Source organism: Chiloscyllium plagiosum, unplaced genomic scaffold (assembly GCF_037043375.1).
Source record: "Chiloscyllium plagiosum isolate Xiang-an unplaced genomic scaffold, Cpla_swu_hap1 HiC_scaffold_36, whole genome shotgun sequence".
Taxonomy (NCBI): domain Eukaryota; kingdom Metazoa; phylum Chordata; class Chondrichthyes; order Orectolobiformes; family Hemiscylliidae; genus Chiloscyllium; species Chiloscyllium plagiosum.
Genome location: NW_028270174.1, coordinates 1,254,512 through 1,271,492, shown reverse-complemented (window position 1 = coordinate 1,271,492; position 16,981 = coordinate 1,254,512). Strand labels below are relative to the sequence as shown.

Sequence of the window (16,981 nt, the reverse complement as noted above, 5' to 3'; positions counted from 1 at the left end):
GCTGAAGGGCCTGTACTGTGCTGTACTGTTCTATTTTCTAACACAAAGATTGGGGAAGCTGTGGATAGTGAGGAGAGTTGTCTGAGCATGCAGCAGGAGATAGGTAGGCTGGAGTGCTTGGTGGAGAAATGGCAAATGGAGTTTAATCCGGACAAATGTGAGGTGATGCATTTTGGGAGATCTAATACAGGACAGAAGTATACAGTAAATGGCAGAACCCTTAGTGTCATCAATGTACCAAGGGATCTAGGCGTACACGTCTATAGTTCCCTGAAACTGGCAACACAAGTGGATAACATGGTCAAGAAGACAAATGGCATGCTTACCTTTATTGGTCAGGACATAAAAATGAGCAATTCTTGTTGCAGATGTACAAAATTTTAGTTAGGCCACATTTGGAATATTGCTTACAGTTCTGGTTGCCACATTATCAGATGGATGTGAAGGTTTTGGAAATGGTACGGTTTATCAGCATGTCGTTTGGTTTGGAGGGTATTAGCTATGAGCAGAGATTGTACAAACTCAATTTGTTTTCACTTGAATGTCGAAGGATGAAGGGGCAACCTGACAGAAGTTTGTAAATTACGACAGGCATGGATAGAGTGGAGAACAGTGTGTGGTGCTATAAAGGCACAGCAGGTTAGGTAGCATCTGAGGAGCAGAAGAATTGAGCAGGAAGGGCTTATGCCTGAAACGTCGATTTTCGTGGTCCTCGGATGCTGCCTGACCTGCTGTGCTTTTCCAGCACTACACTCTCGATTCTGATCTGCAGCATCTGCAGCCCTCACTTTCTCCTAATGGAGAGAGTGGAGTCTTTTTTCTCAAAATAGAACTGTAAATGACTAAGGAACAGAGGTTTAAAGTTAAAAGTTTAAAGGAGATGTGAGATGCATTTTTTTTTTAAACACAGAAGGTGATAACTGCTGAAATGTGATGTCAGAAGAGATAGGGAGGTGAAGACGTAGCTTGACAGATGTATCAATAGGCAGGCTATATAGGAATATGGACAGCACAGAAGCAAAAGCTTTTTAGTTGAGGAAATCATCATGTCTTGGTGGGCCAAAAGGCTTGTTCCTGTGCTGAACTGTTTGTTGAACAAATTCATAAAGGAAATTACAAGGAAGAACAAAAGGTAAGAGTAGTTACAATGACCTGGGGGTGGAATTTATTTATTGTATTACAGAATGGAATAAGAGTAGTATAAAAGAGAGGGGTTATACTTTCTGAAATGTGACTGGGAGAAATTTCTCCAACAATACGTTTTAATCCAACTGGTAAGATCGCATGGCATCTGAGAGAGGAAGTGACATAAGTGAAAAAGAAATCCAGAGCAAATGGGTAAAGAGTCACTTTCACTTTTAACGGGTGGCATGGTGGCTTAGTGATTAGCACTACTGCCTCACAGCAACAGGGTCCCAGGTTCGGTTCCAGCCTCGAGTGACTGCCTGTGTGGAGTTTGCACATACTCCCAGTGTCTGCGTGGGTTTCCTCCGGGTGCTCCTGTTTCCTCCCACAGTCTAAAGATGTGCAGGTTAGGTGAATTGGCCATGCTAAATTGCCCATAGTGTTAGGTGCATTAGTCAGAGGGAAATGGGTCTGGGTGGGTTACTCTTCGAAGGGTCAGTGTGGACTGGTTGGGCCGAAGGTCCTGTTTCCACACTGTAGCGAATCTAAACAGCAAGAATGCATTTGACTCCGCAAGTCTGGAGTCCAAGACTGCTAGCCAAAACCATCTTTAAATAATGGGCTGCCTGTGAAGAGGAGATCATTTGAGTACAGTAAGAAAACTGTACATTTTCTTCTGATCTCAAAACTTTCACAGAGAAGAAGAGGGGAAAGGTCAGACAAAGGCAGAACTTCATGGGGGGTGCGAGAGAGAACAAGATAAAGGAAGGAATATAACAGGTACAAAAACAGACATTATTGGAAAAGCATCTGTGGAGAGAAATCAGAGTTAATGCTTTGGGTCAAGTGACTCATCCTAAGAACAGGTGTCAGGTTAATAATACAAGTGAGAATTATATTTTTGAACACAGAGGGGAAATGAAAAAATAAATAGTAGTAACACTGAGACAGCATAAGGGGAGACAACCAACATAAAAGGGAAGCTAAAAATCTTCGAAGCATATAGAGATGTGTTCTAAAAGGATAGGGCTAATTAGCAGCAATAAGGTGAATTGACCATGCTAAAGTTGTCCATAGTGTTCATGGATGTGTAGGTTAGTCAGCGGAAATGTAGGGTAATAGGGTAGGGGAATGGGCCTGGGTGGGTTACTCTTTGAAGGGTTGGTGTGGACTTGTTGGGCCAAATGGCCTGTTTCCACACTGAAGAGATTCTATGATCAAAGTGATCTACATATGGAAAGTGTGTTTCAGGAGCCAGTCACACCCTTCAGATTAATTGCAGTAAATTTGTTATCTAGTCAGAGACAGGATCCGACTGCAAGTGAGGTACGTATAGTGATCCAAAGTCAAGCTTGGATGAGCCTCAATTACCACCTTTGCCCAATTAGTGCAGGTTCTTGTTTGCAGTGGGGACAGGGGGACAGACAGTGGGGACAGGGGGACAGACAGTGAGGACAGGGGGACAGACAGTGAGGACAGGGGGACAGACAGTGAGGACAGGGGGACAGACAGTGGGGAGCTGAGCAAATCAACTGAAGCAGGGGTGTGGGAGGAGAAAACAGAACTGTGTAGAAATCAGGGTTAACATAATTCCGGGAATAGATATGGCTCTCTGCAGCAAATGCAATGTCTTAAGACAATTTTGCCTCCCAGATACCAAGGTTCAGGACATCTGGATATTGAAAGCATGTTTCCTCTTGTGGGAGAACTTAGAACTAAGGGTCATTGTTTAAAAATAAGGAGGAAGCCCATTTAAAATAACTCTCTCTCAGAGGGTTGAGGCTCTTTGGAATTCCCTTCCACAAAAGGCAGTGGGTACAGAATCTTCAAACATTCTTAAGGCACAAGTAGATAAATTCTTGGTTACCAAGGGGATGTAAGATTATTGGTGAAATATAGGAATATAGAGTTGAAGTTAAAGCCATGATCTTATTGAATGGGAGAGCAGGCTCGAAGGGCCAAGCGGCCTACTCTTGTTCATTGTTCTGATGTTTGGAACTCTTCTGGGCTGGAGAAGAATATGGAGAGGAAAGGGAAGGAAGGATCCAGTTTTTTTTAAGATTACTTTACAGTGTGGAAACAGGCCCTTCGGCCCAAAAAGTCCACACCGACCCGCCGAAGCGCAACCCACCCATACCCCTACATTTACCCCTTACCTAACACTACGGGCAATTTAGCATGGCCAATTCACCTGACCTGCACATCTTTGGACTGTGGGAGGAAACCGGAGCACCCGGAGGAGACCCACGCAGACATGGGGAGAACGTGCAAACTCCACACAGTCAGTCGCCTGAGGCGGGAATTGAACCCAGGTCTCTGGCGCTGTGAGGCAGCAGTGCCAACCACTGTGCCACCGTGCCGCCCACTGTGCCACCGTGCCGCCCAGTTGATGTGGTCAGTACAGGTACCAATGACATAGGTAGGGTTAGGAGAGTGGTTCTGTGGAGGAGCTATGAGCAGCTCAGAACTAAATTAAAAAGCAGGAGCACAAAGTTAATAATTTCAGAATTACTACCCAAACCATGTGCAAATTTGTGTAATTAAGTTTAGAGAGGTAAATTTGTGGTGTAGGAGAAAGGGATCCGATTCATAGTGCACTGACACCAATACTGGGAAAAGAGAGAGTTTTTCTGTTAAATAAGCTTCATCTGAATCATGCTAGGACCAAAGTCCCAGTGAATCATGCAACAGGGTTTGTAAATATGGGCTTTATACTGAGTGAGTGGGATGGTCTTCAATTGGAAGGAAGGTTTAAAAAATCAAAGTGAAAGATACAAGATAGCAGGGTAGTGAAGAGGTGAATGCTAACTGGAAGTGCAACAAGAAGGAGTAGAAAATGTAAGCAGCAGAATGCAGCAGAAATCAGAACCAGAGCAAGTAATAATGGTAAAAAGCGTTCTTTAACTGAACGCACACAGCATTTGTACCAATGGAAATGAGTCCAAATCAGAAGTGGAAATAAATAAATGAAAAACAGATAGCTATTGTGGAAACAAAATAATTACACAGTAACCAAGATTGGGAACACAATATTCAAGGGAACTTGACATTCCAGAAGAATTGACAAAAACGAAGAGAGTGCAGGGGTAGAATTGCTTATATAAGATAGTTTCAAAAATTTTAAAAAGTGCCAATATGACACCCCTGTTCAAGAAGGGAAAGAACAGAAGCAGGAACCTATTTGTCAGTTCGCTTATTTAAATAAAAAATACAAATTATGTTTAAAAGTAGAATCTCAAGCTCAGGATGACAGGCAGTGAACTATTTTGATTGCATAACTTAAGAGGAGATGACAAATGTAGGGTACAGGAGAAAGTGAGGGCTGGAGATCAGAGCTGAAAAATGTGTTGCTGGAAAAGCTTTTCCAGCAACACATTTTCAAATGTAGGGTACAGTCTTCAAAGGAAGAAAAGTAAATTCAAGATCAAATTCTAGACATATTTAGCACAGAAAGCAATTGAGATTGGAGCTATTCGAACATTTTAAATAATTTAAATTTAAAGTTAATGCTCAATATTAGTCATTGCTTACCTTTGATGTTCCCATTCATAGCACAGGAAGTGACAGCTACAAATGTCTTTCTAGTGAGGCACTTCACCGAATCCTCAGTCAATTACTAACCACTCACGTACAAGTGAATGTTTCAATTCCTTAAACCATCAGCTAACTTCTACCTGAACAAGACTATCAATTCATTGTTAATTAATTTTAGTTTTTTGCAAGGAGTCTGAGACTACCACAATTGGGAAAGACTCTTGGCCTCATCTTCAATCAATGCTGAGGGGTTAAAGTGTTATTCCGGTATGCTAGAGATCTATAAAAACTCTACAGCACCTGATAGCAAACAATAGTTCTGTATGTACAAAACGTTCAGTACACTTACCCATAATCATCAATTAAATGAGATCCTAAAACAACAACTTTCAGATCAAAAAGTTCAGGTTGCCCCTTGATGCCAAACATAATGGGAGCCAGCTTAGAATAATCTGCACGGTTGCATGTGGCAACACAAATTCGCAGCTTTTTCCTGTTCTTATTTTTCTCCATGGCCATCTAATTTTGAATATATTTGTGGATAAATTCCTGAAAATAAATAGAAATGAAACTTATGTAAATCTGCAGTATGATGCAGTTTTATGATTAAGAAAATTCAAATACGCAGAGTTAGAATATATTTACCACATTCCTCTGTGCACTATATGGCTTATGAACATATACAAATATAGTAAATACACAAACCTGAATTCTGAATGAAGAGTGCTACCGAAGTTAAATTTCTAAAAACCAAACTTCCCTTAAACCAAACTAGCATTAATTAGGGAGAATTCGGAGAGCTTCAGGAAGTTACTCATTGTACAATGTTTATCTAGGAAGGTGGAGAACTGGAATTTGGGTGAGGCAGTCTCTCTGCAATTGTCTGCCCAGAAGTTCAACTCACAAATGTCTGTTTCAATGTGGCAACTCTTTGTATTTTGACATTAAGATGATCTCACAGTAATCCCCTTTTAATCTATTGCAGCTAAATAGCAAGCAGAATCAATCTGAAAAGTAACCTCTGCAACATATACAAACATACATACCTCTCTCCAAAATAAAATTGCTAGATTGATGCACACGGTCCTGCTATCGTTCATGTAGAATGCCTCACTGCTTCCTGGTGGAGTTTAATCATTCTTATCTTGTAATACTTTGCTTTACTTCTGAAGCCTCTTGTTGGGTTCCCTGAACAATTAGGCAGACAATTTTTAAAGAGCTGGCAAGCACAAGAGGGTTCAGTGGTATGGGGTAGATGGTGTAAAGGAGGAAGGGAGGTGACGGACTGCGAGTTGCTGCCCAAGGAAGTACATCTTAACTCTTTCTGTGCCAGAAAATACATTCCCCGACCCTGATAAATCCTAGAAATGTGCGTTCCACTCCCCCCACTGTCCCGGGATATCTGCCTGCTCCCTCCAACCACATCCCAAACATCGAATTATCTGCCCCATGAGAGGTCACATGCCCACCCCTACCCTTTTCTCTCCCGCTCCTTAATTCCAGCTCAGGAACTGTATACCCACATCCCAGTTTAGGGAATGTGCCCACCTACCCTTTCAAACCCAGGGTGTTTGTGCCCTGACCTACATCCACCTGGTATGCCACAGGAAAACATTACACAATTCATTGCAGGCAGCTGAGCAGTTTGAGAAAGTGGTTAAAAAGGGATCCTGAGCTATAAAAGTACAGGAAGAAGGTATGAAAGTTAAAAAAAATTACTATAAATCAATAAAAAACATGAGTCAGCCTCACACTGAATGTCTTTGTAAGCATGACCTTTAAGGAAGAACACAAAACTATCAGAAAGGATCAAGAAGAGATTTACAAGAACAGTTTCAGGATGAGCTGCTTCATTGGAAACCAGAGGACATTGATCAGCAAATAAACTAGAGGTATCTCAGTGAAAAATATTTTCAACAATGAAGTGGCTAAGGGAAGAACTGAGAGATGCTGCCCCAGGGAATGTATCCAATATGACTTGGACTATGCTGCCCGAGGGTGGGTGGAGGCAAACTCAATAGAGGCTTTCAAAAACATGGGATTAGTTTACAAAAGCCATAGCCACTGTTAAAATGTAGTCATGATTTGGAGATACTGGTGTTGGACTGGGGTGTACAAAGTTAAAAATCACACAACACCAGGTTATAGTCCAACAGGTTTACTTGGAAGCACACTAGCTTTCGGAGCGACGTTCCTTCATCAGGTGATAGTGGAGGGCTCGATCGTAACACAGAATTTATAGCAAAAATTTGCAGTGTGATGTAACTGAAATTATACATTGAAGAATTGATTGTCTGTTAAGCCTTTCATCTGTTACAATACAGTGATAGTTTCTCTTCTTTCATGTGTAAATCACAAAACCCTTTTTTTAAAAGTTGCATTCTTGGGTTAGCTGTTAACAATGGTGATAGCTAGACAATATGTTGAAGGTGTTAGCCCCCTGTGTTCTCTATGACCTGATTTTTAGATTGATTCTAATCTAAAAAGTGAGATAACAGAGTTTTACATAAATTCATGCAGTTTTTGAGCAAAGTGCAATGTAACTCTGCAAGTACAAATTCACCCCACAAAATGTATGTGCGCATGTAGGTCTTTGTTTGTCTGTGTGTGTGCCTGTCTGGGGTGGGGTTGTGTGTGTGTGTATAGTGAGTGCAGAGTGTCTTACGTCTGTGAGGGGGTGCATGTGGGAGTATGTTTGTCTATAAGGGTGTGTGTGGATGTCTGTGTGCACGTCTGTGTGTACCTGTGTCTGTGTGTATGTGAGTGTGTGCATGTGTAGGAATATCTGTGTGTGCGTGTGTGTAGTGCAATGGTGATCACCTGTAATGTGACATGAACCCAAGATCCCGGTTGAGGCCCTCCCTATGGGTACCGAACTAAGCTATCAGCCTCTGCTCAGCCACTTTTCTCTGCTGCCTGTCTCGAAGTCCACCTTGGAGGATGGTCACCCGAAGGTCCGAGGCTGAATGTCCTGGACCACTGAAGTGTTCCCCAACTGGGAGGGAACCCTCCTGTCTGTTGATTGTTGTGCGGTGCCCATTCATCCATTGTCGTAGCCTTTGCTCGGTTTCCCCAATGTACCATGCCTCAGGGCATCCTTGCCTGCAACGTATAAGATAGACAACATTGACTGAGTTACACGACTACCTGCCATATACAAGGTGGGAGGTGTTCCCACGTGTAATAGTGGTATCTATGTCCACAATCTGACATGTCTTGCAGCGTCCACCGTGACAGGGTTGTATGGAGTTGTCCTGAGAGCCGGGCAGTTTGCTACGAACAATGATCTGTTTGAGGTTTGTTGGTTGTTTAAAGGCAAATAGTGGAGGTGTGGGGAAGGTCTTGGTGAGGTGCTCATCCTCATTGATAATGTGTTGCAGGTCACGAAGAACATGGCGTATTTTTTCAGCCCCTGGGAAGTACTGAACAACGAAGGGTACCCTGTCAGTTGCAGCATGTGTCTGTCTCCTGAGGAGGTCATTACGGTTCCTTGCTGTGGCACGTTGGAACTGGCGGTCGATGAGTTGAGCATCGTACCCCGTTCTTGTGAGGGCATCCTTGAGTACTTCCAGGTGTCCGTCACGTTCCTCCTCATCTGAGAAGATCCGGTGTATGCCTAGGGCTTGTCCATAGGGAATGGCTGTTTTAATATGTTTTGGGTGGAAGCTGGAGAAGTGTAGCACATTACGGGTGATCACCATTGCACTACACACACACACACGAAGACCCACATGCACACATATATTTTGTGGGGTGAATTTGTACTTGCAGAGTTACATTGCACTTTGCTCAAAAACTGCATGAATTTATGTAAAACTCAATTAGCTCACTTTTTAGTTTAGAATCAATCTAAACATCAGGTCATAGACAGAGAACACAGGGGGCTAACACCTTCAACATATTGTCCAGCTATCACCATTGTTAACAGCTAACCCTAGAATGCAACTTTAAAAAAAAGGGTTTTGTGATTTACACATGAAAGAAGTGAAACTATCACTGTATTCTAACAGATAAAAGGCTTAACAGACAATCAATTCTTCAATGTATAATTTCAGTTACATCACACTGCAAATTTTTGCTATAAATTCTGTGTTACGATCGAGCCCTCCACAATCACGTGATGAAGGAGCGTCGCTCCGAAAGCTAGTGTGCTTCCAAGTAAACCTGTTGGACTATAACCTGGTGTTGTGTGATTTTTAACATTAAAATATAGGACAGAGTACAAGTGAAGAAATAGTGGGATTTGCAAGACAGAAAATGCAATAATGATGGATGCATTTTAATCTTCACAGATTGGACAGATCAAATGAGCAAAGTTCGCCTTGGGGATGAGTTCATAAAGTATCTTCAGGAATCAGGACAGTTTCTTCGAACAATATGTTCTGGAACCAACAGAAAACAATCTATTTTATAGAACCATTGAAGTCCTACAGCACAAAAGGCTATCTGACTGGCTGCGTCTCTGAAGAATAAATCACCCAGAGCCATTCCCCTGCCTTCTCCACATAGTCACAGAGTTGTACAGCACAGCCTTGCACTTTCACCTGTTTCGGATAGTAATCTAATTCCTACGAAAAGCCAAATTGAACCTGCTTCCACTACACTGTCTGGCAGTGAAGTCCCAAACCTAAGTACCCCCTGTGCAAAAATATTTTTTCTATACGTTACTAATGCTGCTTTTGCCAATTAGTTTAAATCTGTGCCTCTGGGTTTTGATCATTCTACCACCAACTGGAACAGAGGAGTTTCTCTCCATTTGCTCTGACTCTACCATATCATTATAACAAGATAGGAATACACAGTAGGATACAGTTAATGATCTCATAGCAAAAATCATCTCGGAAAGCATGACCAGAATATCATAGAATTCTACATTTTATTTGACTGTGAGATACTAGGATCTTAAACTTAATAAAAGCAATCACCAGGGTATGAAGACAGAGTTGGCTAAAGGAGACCAGAAAATAGATGTGACAAAATGGTAAATAAGCAGCAGCATGTAATTAAGGAGATGTTTCCTAAGAAAGCTATATTCTATACCTTCATATATTACATTCCTGCAGAGATAATAGGTATATTGCTTGCGACCTTCCAAAGTGCCTAGAAATTTGGAAAATAGCAAACATGACAACATTACATTGGACAGACGGGCGGGAAAGTAGCCACCAGGATATATGAGCACCAATTAGCCACCAAAAGACATGACCAACTATCACTAGTATTTATACATACAGATGAAGAGAGACACCAGATCGACTGGGACAGCTTAAACAAAGACACGCACAGGAATTCCGAGAGGCCTGGCATTCAAACTGGAACTCCATTAATAAACATATCAATTTGGACCCCACTTACCACCCTCTTAGAAAAAGAACCGGAAGTGATAACACCCACCACAACTGACCAACACAAATAAACAGCAAGTTGGACAGAATACCAGTGCTTCATCGGAGGTTCTCTGATGATGTTACCCAGCATGGTGATGAAATGTCTGAGAACTAATCTACCAGCTCAAACTTACAACCTGATCCACAATCTGAGTTACAAGTCTTCTCCAAAATTGCAAACACCTATGGCCGCAATATGTTCAAATTAACCCAAAGATGAGAAACCAACACCATCCAACTGAGCACCACCTGCCAACAACTGTACTTCCTACACGAATGCCTCAGGAAACAGGTATTATCACGATGTGTCAAATACAAACCACCCATAAGCTAGAAGAACAGCAGAACAGAACGACCACAGGATGCTACGAGAAATGATAAATGATGCCTACAACAGACTCCACAAATACGAACGAGAAATTATGAGAAAAAACTCTGTACACTAACGCGACTGACCATGAATGGACAAGTATGCAAGAATGAGCCCATCAACACGAAACAACAGTAGAACAAGACAAAGAAAAGACCTTATGCCCGAAATGTCAATTCTCCTGTTCCTTGGAATGCTGCCTGACCTGCTGCGCTTTTCCAGCAACACATTTTCAGCTCTGATCTCCAGCATCTGCAGTCCTCACTTTCTTCTCAAAGAAAAGACCAGCCCTACAAGAAAAACTGGCTAAGCTTACGCACAGCAATAACACGGACAATTTAGAGACTCAGATAAAGAACCTGACGGACCGACCTCTCTCAGACATAGAAAAAGCCGTCCTAGTATGAGGGATGAACTTCAACCACAGGGATGCAGACAAAAAGGACTTCCGAGCAGCACTGAAATTCACCCTGAAAGACAACGGACTTGTGGAAGAAATCCAGTCGGCCATCAAACAGACTGTAGCACCAGCACTAAGCAGAAAGAAAAGGGACCACCCTCAACACACTGAAAAGGAAAGCCCTAAAAGTACTGAGAAAACACAGAAATATTGTTATCCTACCAGCAGACAAAGGACATATGACGGTCATCCTGAAAAGAACACAATACATTGAAAAAGCAAACACACTACTCGCAGATACAGACACCTACCAACAGGTGGCGATGGACCCGACTCCACAACTAGAAAATCAAATTCCACATCCCTGAGGAAACTTTACACGTCAGTGAAATTAACAAGACAGACCTCCAAAGAATGAAACCTGAAGGATCCAACATACCTTGTTTCTACAGATTATCAAAGGTACATAAACAAGGAGCCTCCTCAGACCCATAGTCTCACTTCCCGGCACACTGACATACAGACTAGCAAAGGAACTGCAACGCAAACTTAAACACCTTACAGAAGACGCAAGCCACTCCATGCACTCCACCCAGGAATTCCTTAGCATCAAAGACACCAAAGTAGAGGATGACAACATCATTGTTGTGGTTCTGTTCGCTGAGCTGGAGGAGAAAGTGAGGTCTGCAGATGCTGGAGATCAAAGTTGAAACTTTATTGCTGGAACAGCACAGCAGGTCAGGCAGCATCCAGGGAACAGGAGATTCGACGTTTCGGGCACAGGCCCTTCTTCAGGCCCTTCTTCAGGAATGAGCAGAGAGTGTTCAGCAGGAGAAGATAAAAGGTAGGGAGGAGGGACATGGAGGAGGGGCGTTGGAAATGTGATAGGTGGAAAGAGGTCAAGGTGAGGGTGATAGGTCGGAGTAGGATGGAGGCGGAGAGGTCAAGAAGACGACTGCAGGTCAGGAAGGCGGTGCCGGGCTGGAGGGATTCGGCTGAGACAAGGTGGGGGGAGGGGGGATGAAGAAACTGGTGAAGTCCAAGTTCATCCCCTGCGGTTGGAGGGTTCCCAGTCGGAAGATAAGACGCTCCTCCTCCGACCGTCGCGTTGTTGTGGTTTGGCGGTGGATGAGTCCAATGACCTGCATATCCTCGGTGGAGTGGGAGGGGGAGTTGAAATGCTGTGCTACAGGGTGGTTGGGTTGGTTCGTCCGGGTGGCCCAGAGGTGCTCTCTGAATCGCTCCGCAAGTAGACGGCCTGTCTCCCCAATATAGAGGAGGCCACACCGGCTGCAGCGGATGCAGTAGATGATGTGGGTGGAGGTGCAGGTGAATCTGTGGCGGATATGGAAGTTTCCTTTGGGGCCTTGGAGAGAAGTGAGGGGGGAGGTGTGGGCGCAAGTGTTGCACCTCCTGCGGTTGCAAGGGAAGGTGCCGGGAGTGGAGGTTGGGTCGGTGGGGGGTGTGGATCTGACAAGGGAGTCGCGGAGGGAGTGGTCTCTACGGAAAGCTGATAGGGGAGGGGAGGGAAATATATCCTTGGTGCTGGGGTCTGTTTGGAGGTCGCTGAGCTGGGAATTTGTGTTGCAGGTGACATCCTCAGTGCTTGGGAGCCTCCTGTGAAGCGCTTCTGTGATGTTTCCTCTGGCATTTATAGTGATTTGCACCTGCCACTTCCGGTTGTCAGTTCTAGCTGTCCGCTGCAGTGGCTGGTATATTGGGTCCAGGTCGATGTGCTTATTGATTGAATCAGTGGATTGAGTGCCATGCCTCTAGGAATTCCTTGGCTGTTCTCTGTTTGGCTTGTCCTATAATAGTAGTGTTGTCCCAGTCGAATTCATGTTGCTTGTCATGTGTGTGTGTGGCTACTAAGGATAGCTGGTCATGTCGTTTCGTGGCTAGTTGGTGTTCATGGATGCAGATCGTTAGCTGTCTTCCTGTTTGTCCTATGTAGTGTTTTGTGCAGTCCTTGCATGGGATTTTGTACACTACATGGTTTTGCTCATGCTGGATATCGGGCCCTTTGTCCTGGTGAGCTGTTGTCTGAGAGTGGCTGTTGGTTTGTGTGCTGTTATGAGTCTTAATGGTAGTAGTAGTAGTCTGGCTGTCAGTTCAGAAACGTTCTTGATGTATGGCGATGTGGCTAGTCCGAGCTACAAATCTTCTCACAAACTTTGAACACCTATGGGCGAGAGACACTCAGACAAGCCAGGAAATGGGAATCTGGTGCCAACTGCCTAAGCGCCACATACGAACGATATACTTTTGCTGATCACTTTGAAAAATTGACTTTAAAGTCCTCCACTGCTTGCTAACTGTCCCATCATGAAACTTTGTTTCCAGACTACTTTGGCCAAGTCCTCACTTATTCTACTGTATCTCCTTTGTTTAAGCACAGGACCCTGATATTGGATTTTACCTTCACACTCTCCATCTGTATTTTAAATTCAACCATACTGTGATTGCTCCTTCCAAGAGGATCCCCAACTATGAGGTCATTAATTATTCTTGTCTCATTACACTGGACCAGATCTAGGATAGCTTGCTTCCTCTTTGGTTCCATTACAAACTGTTCAAGAAACCCGTCATGGATAAACTCAACAAACCTCTCCTCAAGGCTACCCTGACCGTTCTGGTTTAAACAATCGACATGTAGAATTCAATCTCCCATGATAACTGCCGTACCATTTTTACAGGCATTAGTTATTTCTTTGCTTATTGCCTGCCCCAATGTGATGTTATTATTTGGTGGACTATCGACTATGCCTATCAGTTACCTTTTCTTCTTAGAATTTTTAATTTCCACCCAAATGGACTCAACCTTATTCTCCATACAGCCTGTTGTTATGAAGGTGTAAGAGGTACTGTACTTTTACGAGTGTTGAAGGACTTAGCAAGCACACAGAGTGCTGGAAAATTTACAATGTAACAGCAGCTAGCAATACCAGAGTTGCTATGAGACAAAAACAAATTCAAATTTGGCCAATCAGTTTAAATTATGTCCCAAAAGACTAGGCTCCAATTCAAAGTTTGTGAGAAGATTTGTAGCTCGGGTGCTCATTGCTGTGGTTCTGTTCGCCGAGCTGGAAGTTTTTGTTGCAAACGTTTCGTCCCCTGTCTAGGTGACATCCTCAGTGCTTGGGAGCCTCCTGTGAAGCGCTTCTGTGGTGTTTCCTCCGGCATTTATAGTGGCCTGTCCCTGCCGCTTCCGGTTGTCAGTTTCAGCTGTCCGCTGTAGTGGCCGGTATATTGGGTCCAGGTATATGTGTTTGTGGATGGAGTTTGTGGATGAGTGCCATGCTTCTAGGAATTCCCTGGCTGTTCTTTGTTTGGCTTGCCCTATAATGGTAGTGTTGTCCCAGTCAAATTCATGTTGCTTGTCGTCTGCGTGTGTGGCTACTAGGGATAGCTGGTCGTGTTGTTTCGTGGCTAGTTGATGTTCGTGGATGCGGATCGTTAGCTGTCTTCCCGTTTGTCCTATATAGTGTTTTGTGCAGTCCTTGCATGGGATTTTGTACACTCCAATCAAGTTTGAATTTGGTATTTTGACAATATTAAAACTAATGAAACAATCTGATGCTTTGGGGTAGGGAACTAAAAAATAATTGAACAGTTGGAGGAGAACTGCCAAGTCACCAACATACAGACTGCCTAGAGAATAACTCCCTGAAAGGTACCTTTATCTATCAAAGACCTGTGATACAGAAATCCCTAAGAAGAAAAGATAGAGGAAGTTACAAAGAGAAGATTTGAGAGCTGGCTGGTTTTGAAATTTGTAGTTTTTGGTAAATCTTAATTGGGAGTTTTATCAGATCAATACTGTAGAAAGGAAAGTAAAAGCTAGTTTAGAGAAAGGAGTTGTAAATAGTTGTTAGTTAATATTCTACGTTAGACTTAAATAATAAAGTTCTTCATTTTTTTATACTTTAAATACAGTGACTTTTGGGATAGTTCTTGGCCTCTCAAATTTTAACAGATTACAGCAGAGGTTAAATCATTTCTGTGTTGCAGTTTTAAATTAGCAGGGGGTTTTGCCCCATGTTGTAGCATTGTATCATCTCTCAGTAGCACTCTGATGTCATCCTTGAATATCAAAGCTACACCACCTCCCTTACTTTCCTGTCTGTCCTTCTGAATAGTCTGATACCCCTGGATATTTGGCCCACTGTTGTGACCATCTTGTAACCTTGTCTCTGTAATGACTACTAAATTATATTCATTTGCGATGATTTGTGCTGTCAACTCATCAACCTTATTACGAATGCTACGAGTATTCAGGTAAGGTGCCCTTACGCTAGCTTTCTTACCCTCGTGATTTTAACATCTCTAATATCTCCTGAGTTATCCTTCCTTTTTACTTTTTAAAGTTTCCACATGAAAGGAATAAAGGGAGTGGGAGTTTTGAAGTACATTTAGGAGAACATTTTTGGCCAGTATACAATAAGTCCAACAACAGACAGAGAGATGCAAGGTGGAATGGGGTACACAAAAACATCTGCAAAGGGAAATAAAAGGTTAAATGACTGTGCATGAGAAGCATGTAATTTGAAACACTAAGTGCACATGTTGACCTTTGTTGCAAGGAGTAAAAAGGAGTTCTTGTTACAACTATACAAGGAAATGGTAAGATCAAACCCAGAGAACAGTGGCCAGTTTTTGTTTCCTTGTTTAACAAGGGTTATACTTGCATCAGAAATAGTTCAAAGATGGTTCACTAAACTGATTCCTGGGATGAAGGGGTTGTTTCTGAGGAAAGGTTAAGTCGGTAGGGCCTCTACCAATTGGAGATCGAAAGAATAGAGATGGCCTTTTTGAAACAAAGTTCAGAGAAAACTCACCAAGCAGATGATGTTCATGGGGACAATTTAAAAGTAGAATTCACCACTTAGGGCACAGATGAGGATGAATTTCTTTTTTCAAAGTGCCATTAGCCTTTGAATTCTCATCTGCCAGTAGTAGAGGCTGGCCATTGCTTACAATATTCTCAAAGTTGTATTTGACAGATTTTTGGTCGATAAGGAGTTTGGAAGTTAAGAAGCTTTGACAAAGGGTCAGTTAAACTCAAAACGTCAGCTCTTTTCTCTCCTTACAGATGCTGCCAGACCTGCTGAGATTTTCCAGCATTTTCTCTTTTGGTTTCGGATTCCAGCATCCGCAGTAATTTGCTTTTATGAAAGTTAAGGATAAGCAAGGCGTTATAGGAAGATTCACAAACTTATATCGATTGGAATAACAACCCAAAGAACTCTGGATCGTGAAATCTGACAAAAACAGCAATCGCTGGAGAATCTCAGCGGGTCTGATGGTATCTGGAGAGAGAAAGGAGAGTTAACATTTCGATCCAGTGATCTTTTTTCAGGAGGGTTACTGGGCTCTCCCTTCTCTCTACAGATACCATCAGACCCGCTGAGTTTCTCCTGCCATTTCTCTGTTTGTTAATTCTACGGCAGCGATAACCGTCAGACAGGGTTGGCTCGGCTCGGCCCTCCTCTCCTCTCCCGGGCCCCAAACCGTGTGTGGCGCGGGGTTATTGAGCACCCACCTCCCTCCGCCGGGCCCCTTACCTCCGCCCGGGCCTCTCACCTCCGCCCGGGCCTCTCTCCTCTCCTCTCCTCTCCGCTCCGCTCCGGGTCCGTCCCACATTTCCTTCCCCCCGCCGCCCCTCCTCCCGGATGGTTCCGCCCGCTGACACGGTGACGTGGAGCCATTGCCATGGCGCCCGCGCCCGCGGCCTACTCTCGGCCTGAAGCCTGTTTTCCTGCCTGACTCTAATGGCGCTGACCTTCCTTTTGTTCCATTTGACAGAAAGCGCAGTTACACACAGTGTGATAGGTTGAAGAGACTGATAAAAAGTATACATATATTGGCTTTATAAACAACTGCGGATTGTCCACCTTTGTGAAGTGTATGCGAACCCCATCCTTTTGGAAGGATGTCAAGTTTTGTTAAAGATGTAGAGGAAGATGAAGTTCTGAATGTAAAGAGACTGTCCCTAGCAGAGAAATCTGGGGAGATTTATTGTAGATGTTGAAAGTTATACCAACAGTTTCCAGAGGCAGAAAGCTGGAGGGCACCAATTTGACTTGATTTACAAAACAACCCGAGGAAACTTTTATTGTAAAATAAAACAAAGAACTGCGGATGTTGAAGATCTGAAACAAAAAC

At 43.3% G+C, this 16,981-nt stretch overlaps 1 protein-coding gene across 2 annotated transcripts in view; it reads right to left on the bottom strand.

Annotated features, from left to right (window-relative positions):
* The window catches only part of gne (glucosamine (UDP-N-acetyl)-2-epimerase/N-acetylmannosamine kinase), an 81,054-nt gene extending 64,662 nt beyond the window's left edge, over nucleotides 1-16,392 (bottom strand). The window contains exons 1-2 of one of the 2 annotated variants that reach the window (XM_087979844.1): nucleotides 16,359-16,392; nucleotides 5,009-5,208 (exon numbers count right to left, since the gene is read on the bottom strand). In XM_087979844.1, coding sequence (XP_087835970.1) covers nucleotides 5,009-5,178 — 170 coding nt within the window. In that variant the 5' untranslated portion in view covers nucleotides 5,179-5,208; nucleotides 16,359-16,392. Of the gene's footprint in view, nucleotides 1-5,008; nucleotides 5,209-5,705; nucleotides 5,881-16,358 lie in introns of those variants that run through there. The other variant, XM_087979843.1, reaches the window with a different exon arrangement.
* Nucleotides 16,393-16,981: the final 589 nt, after the last annotated feature.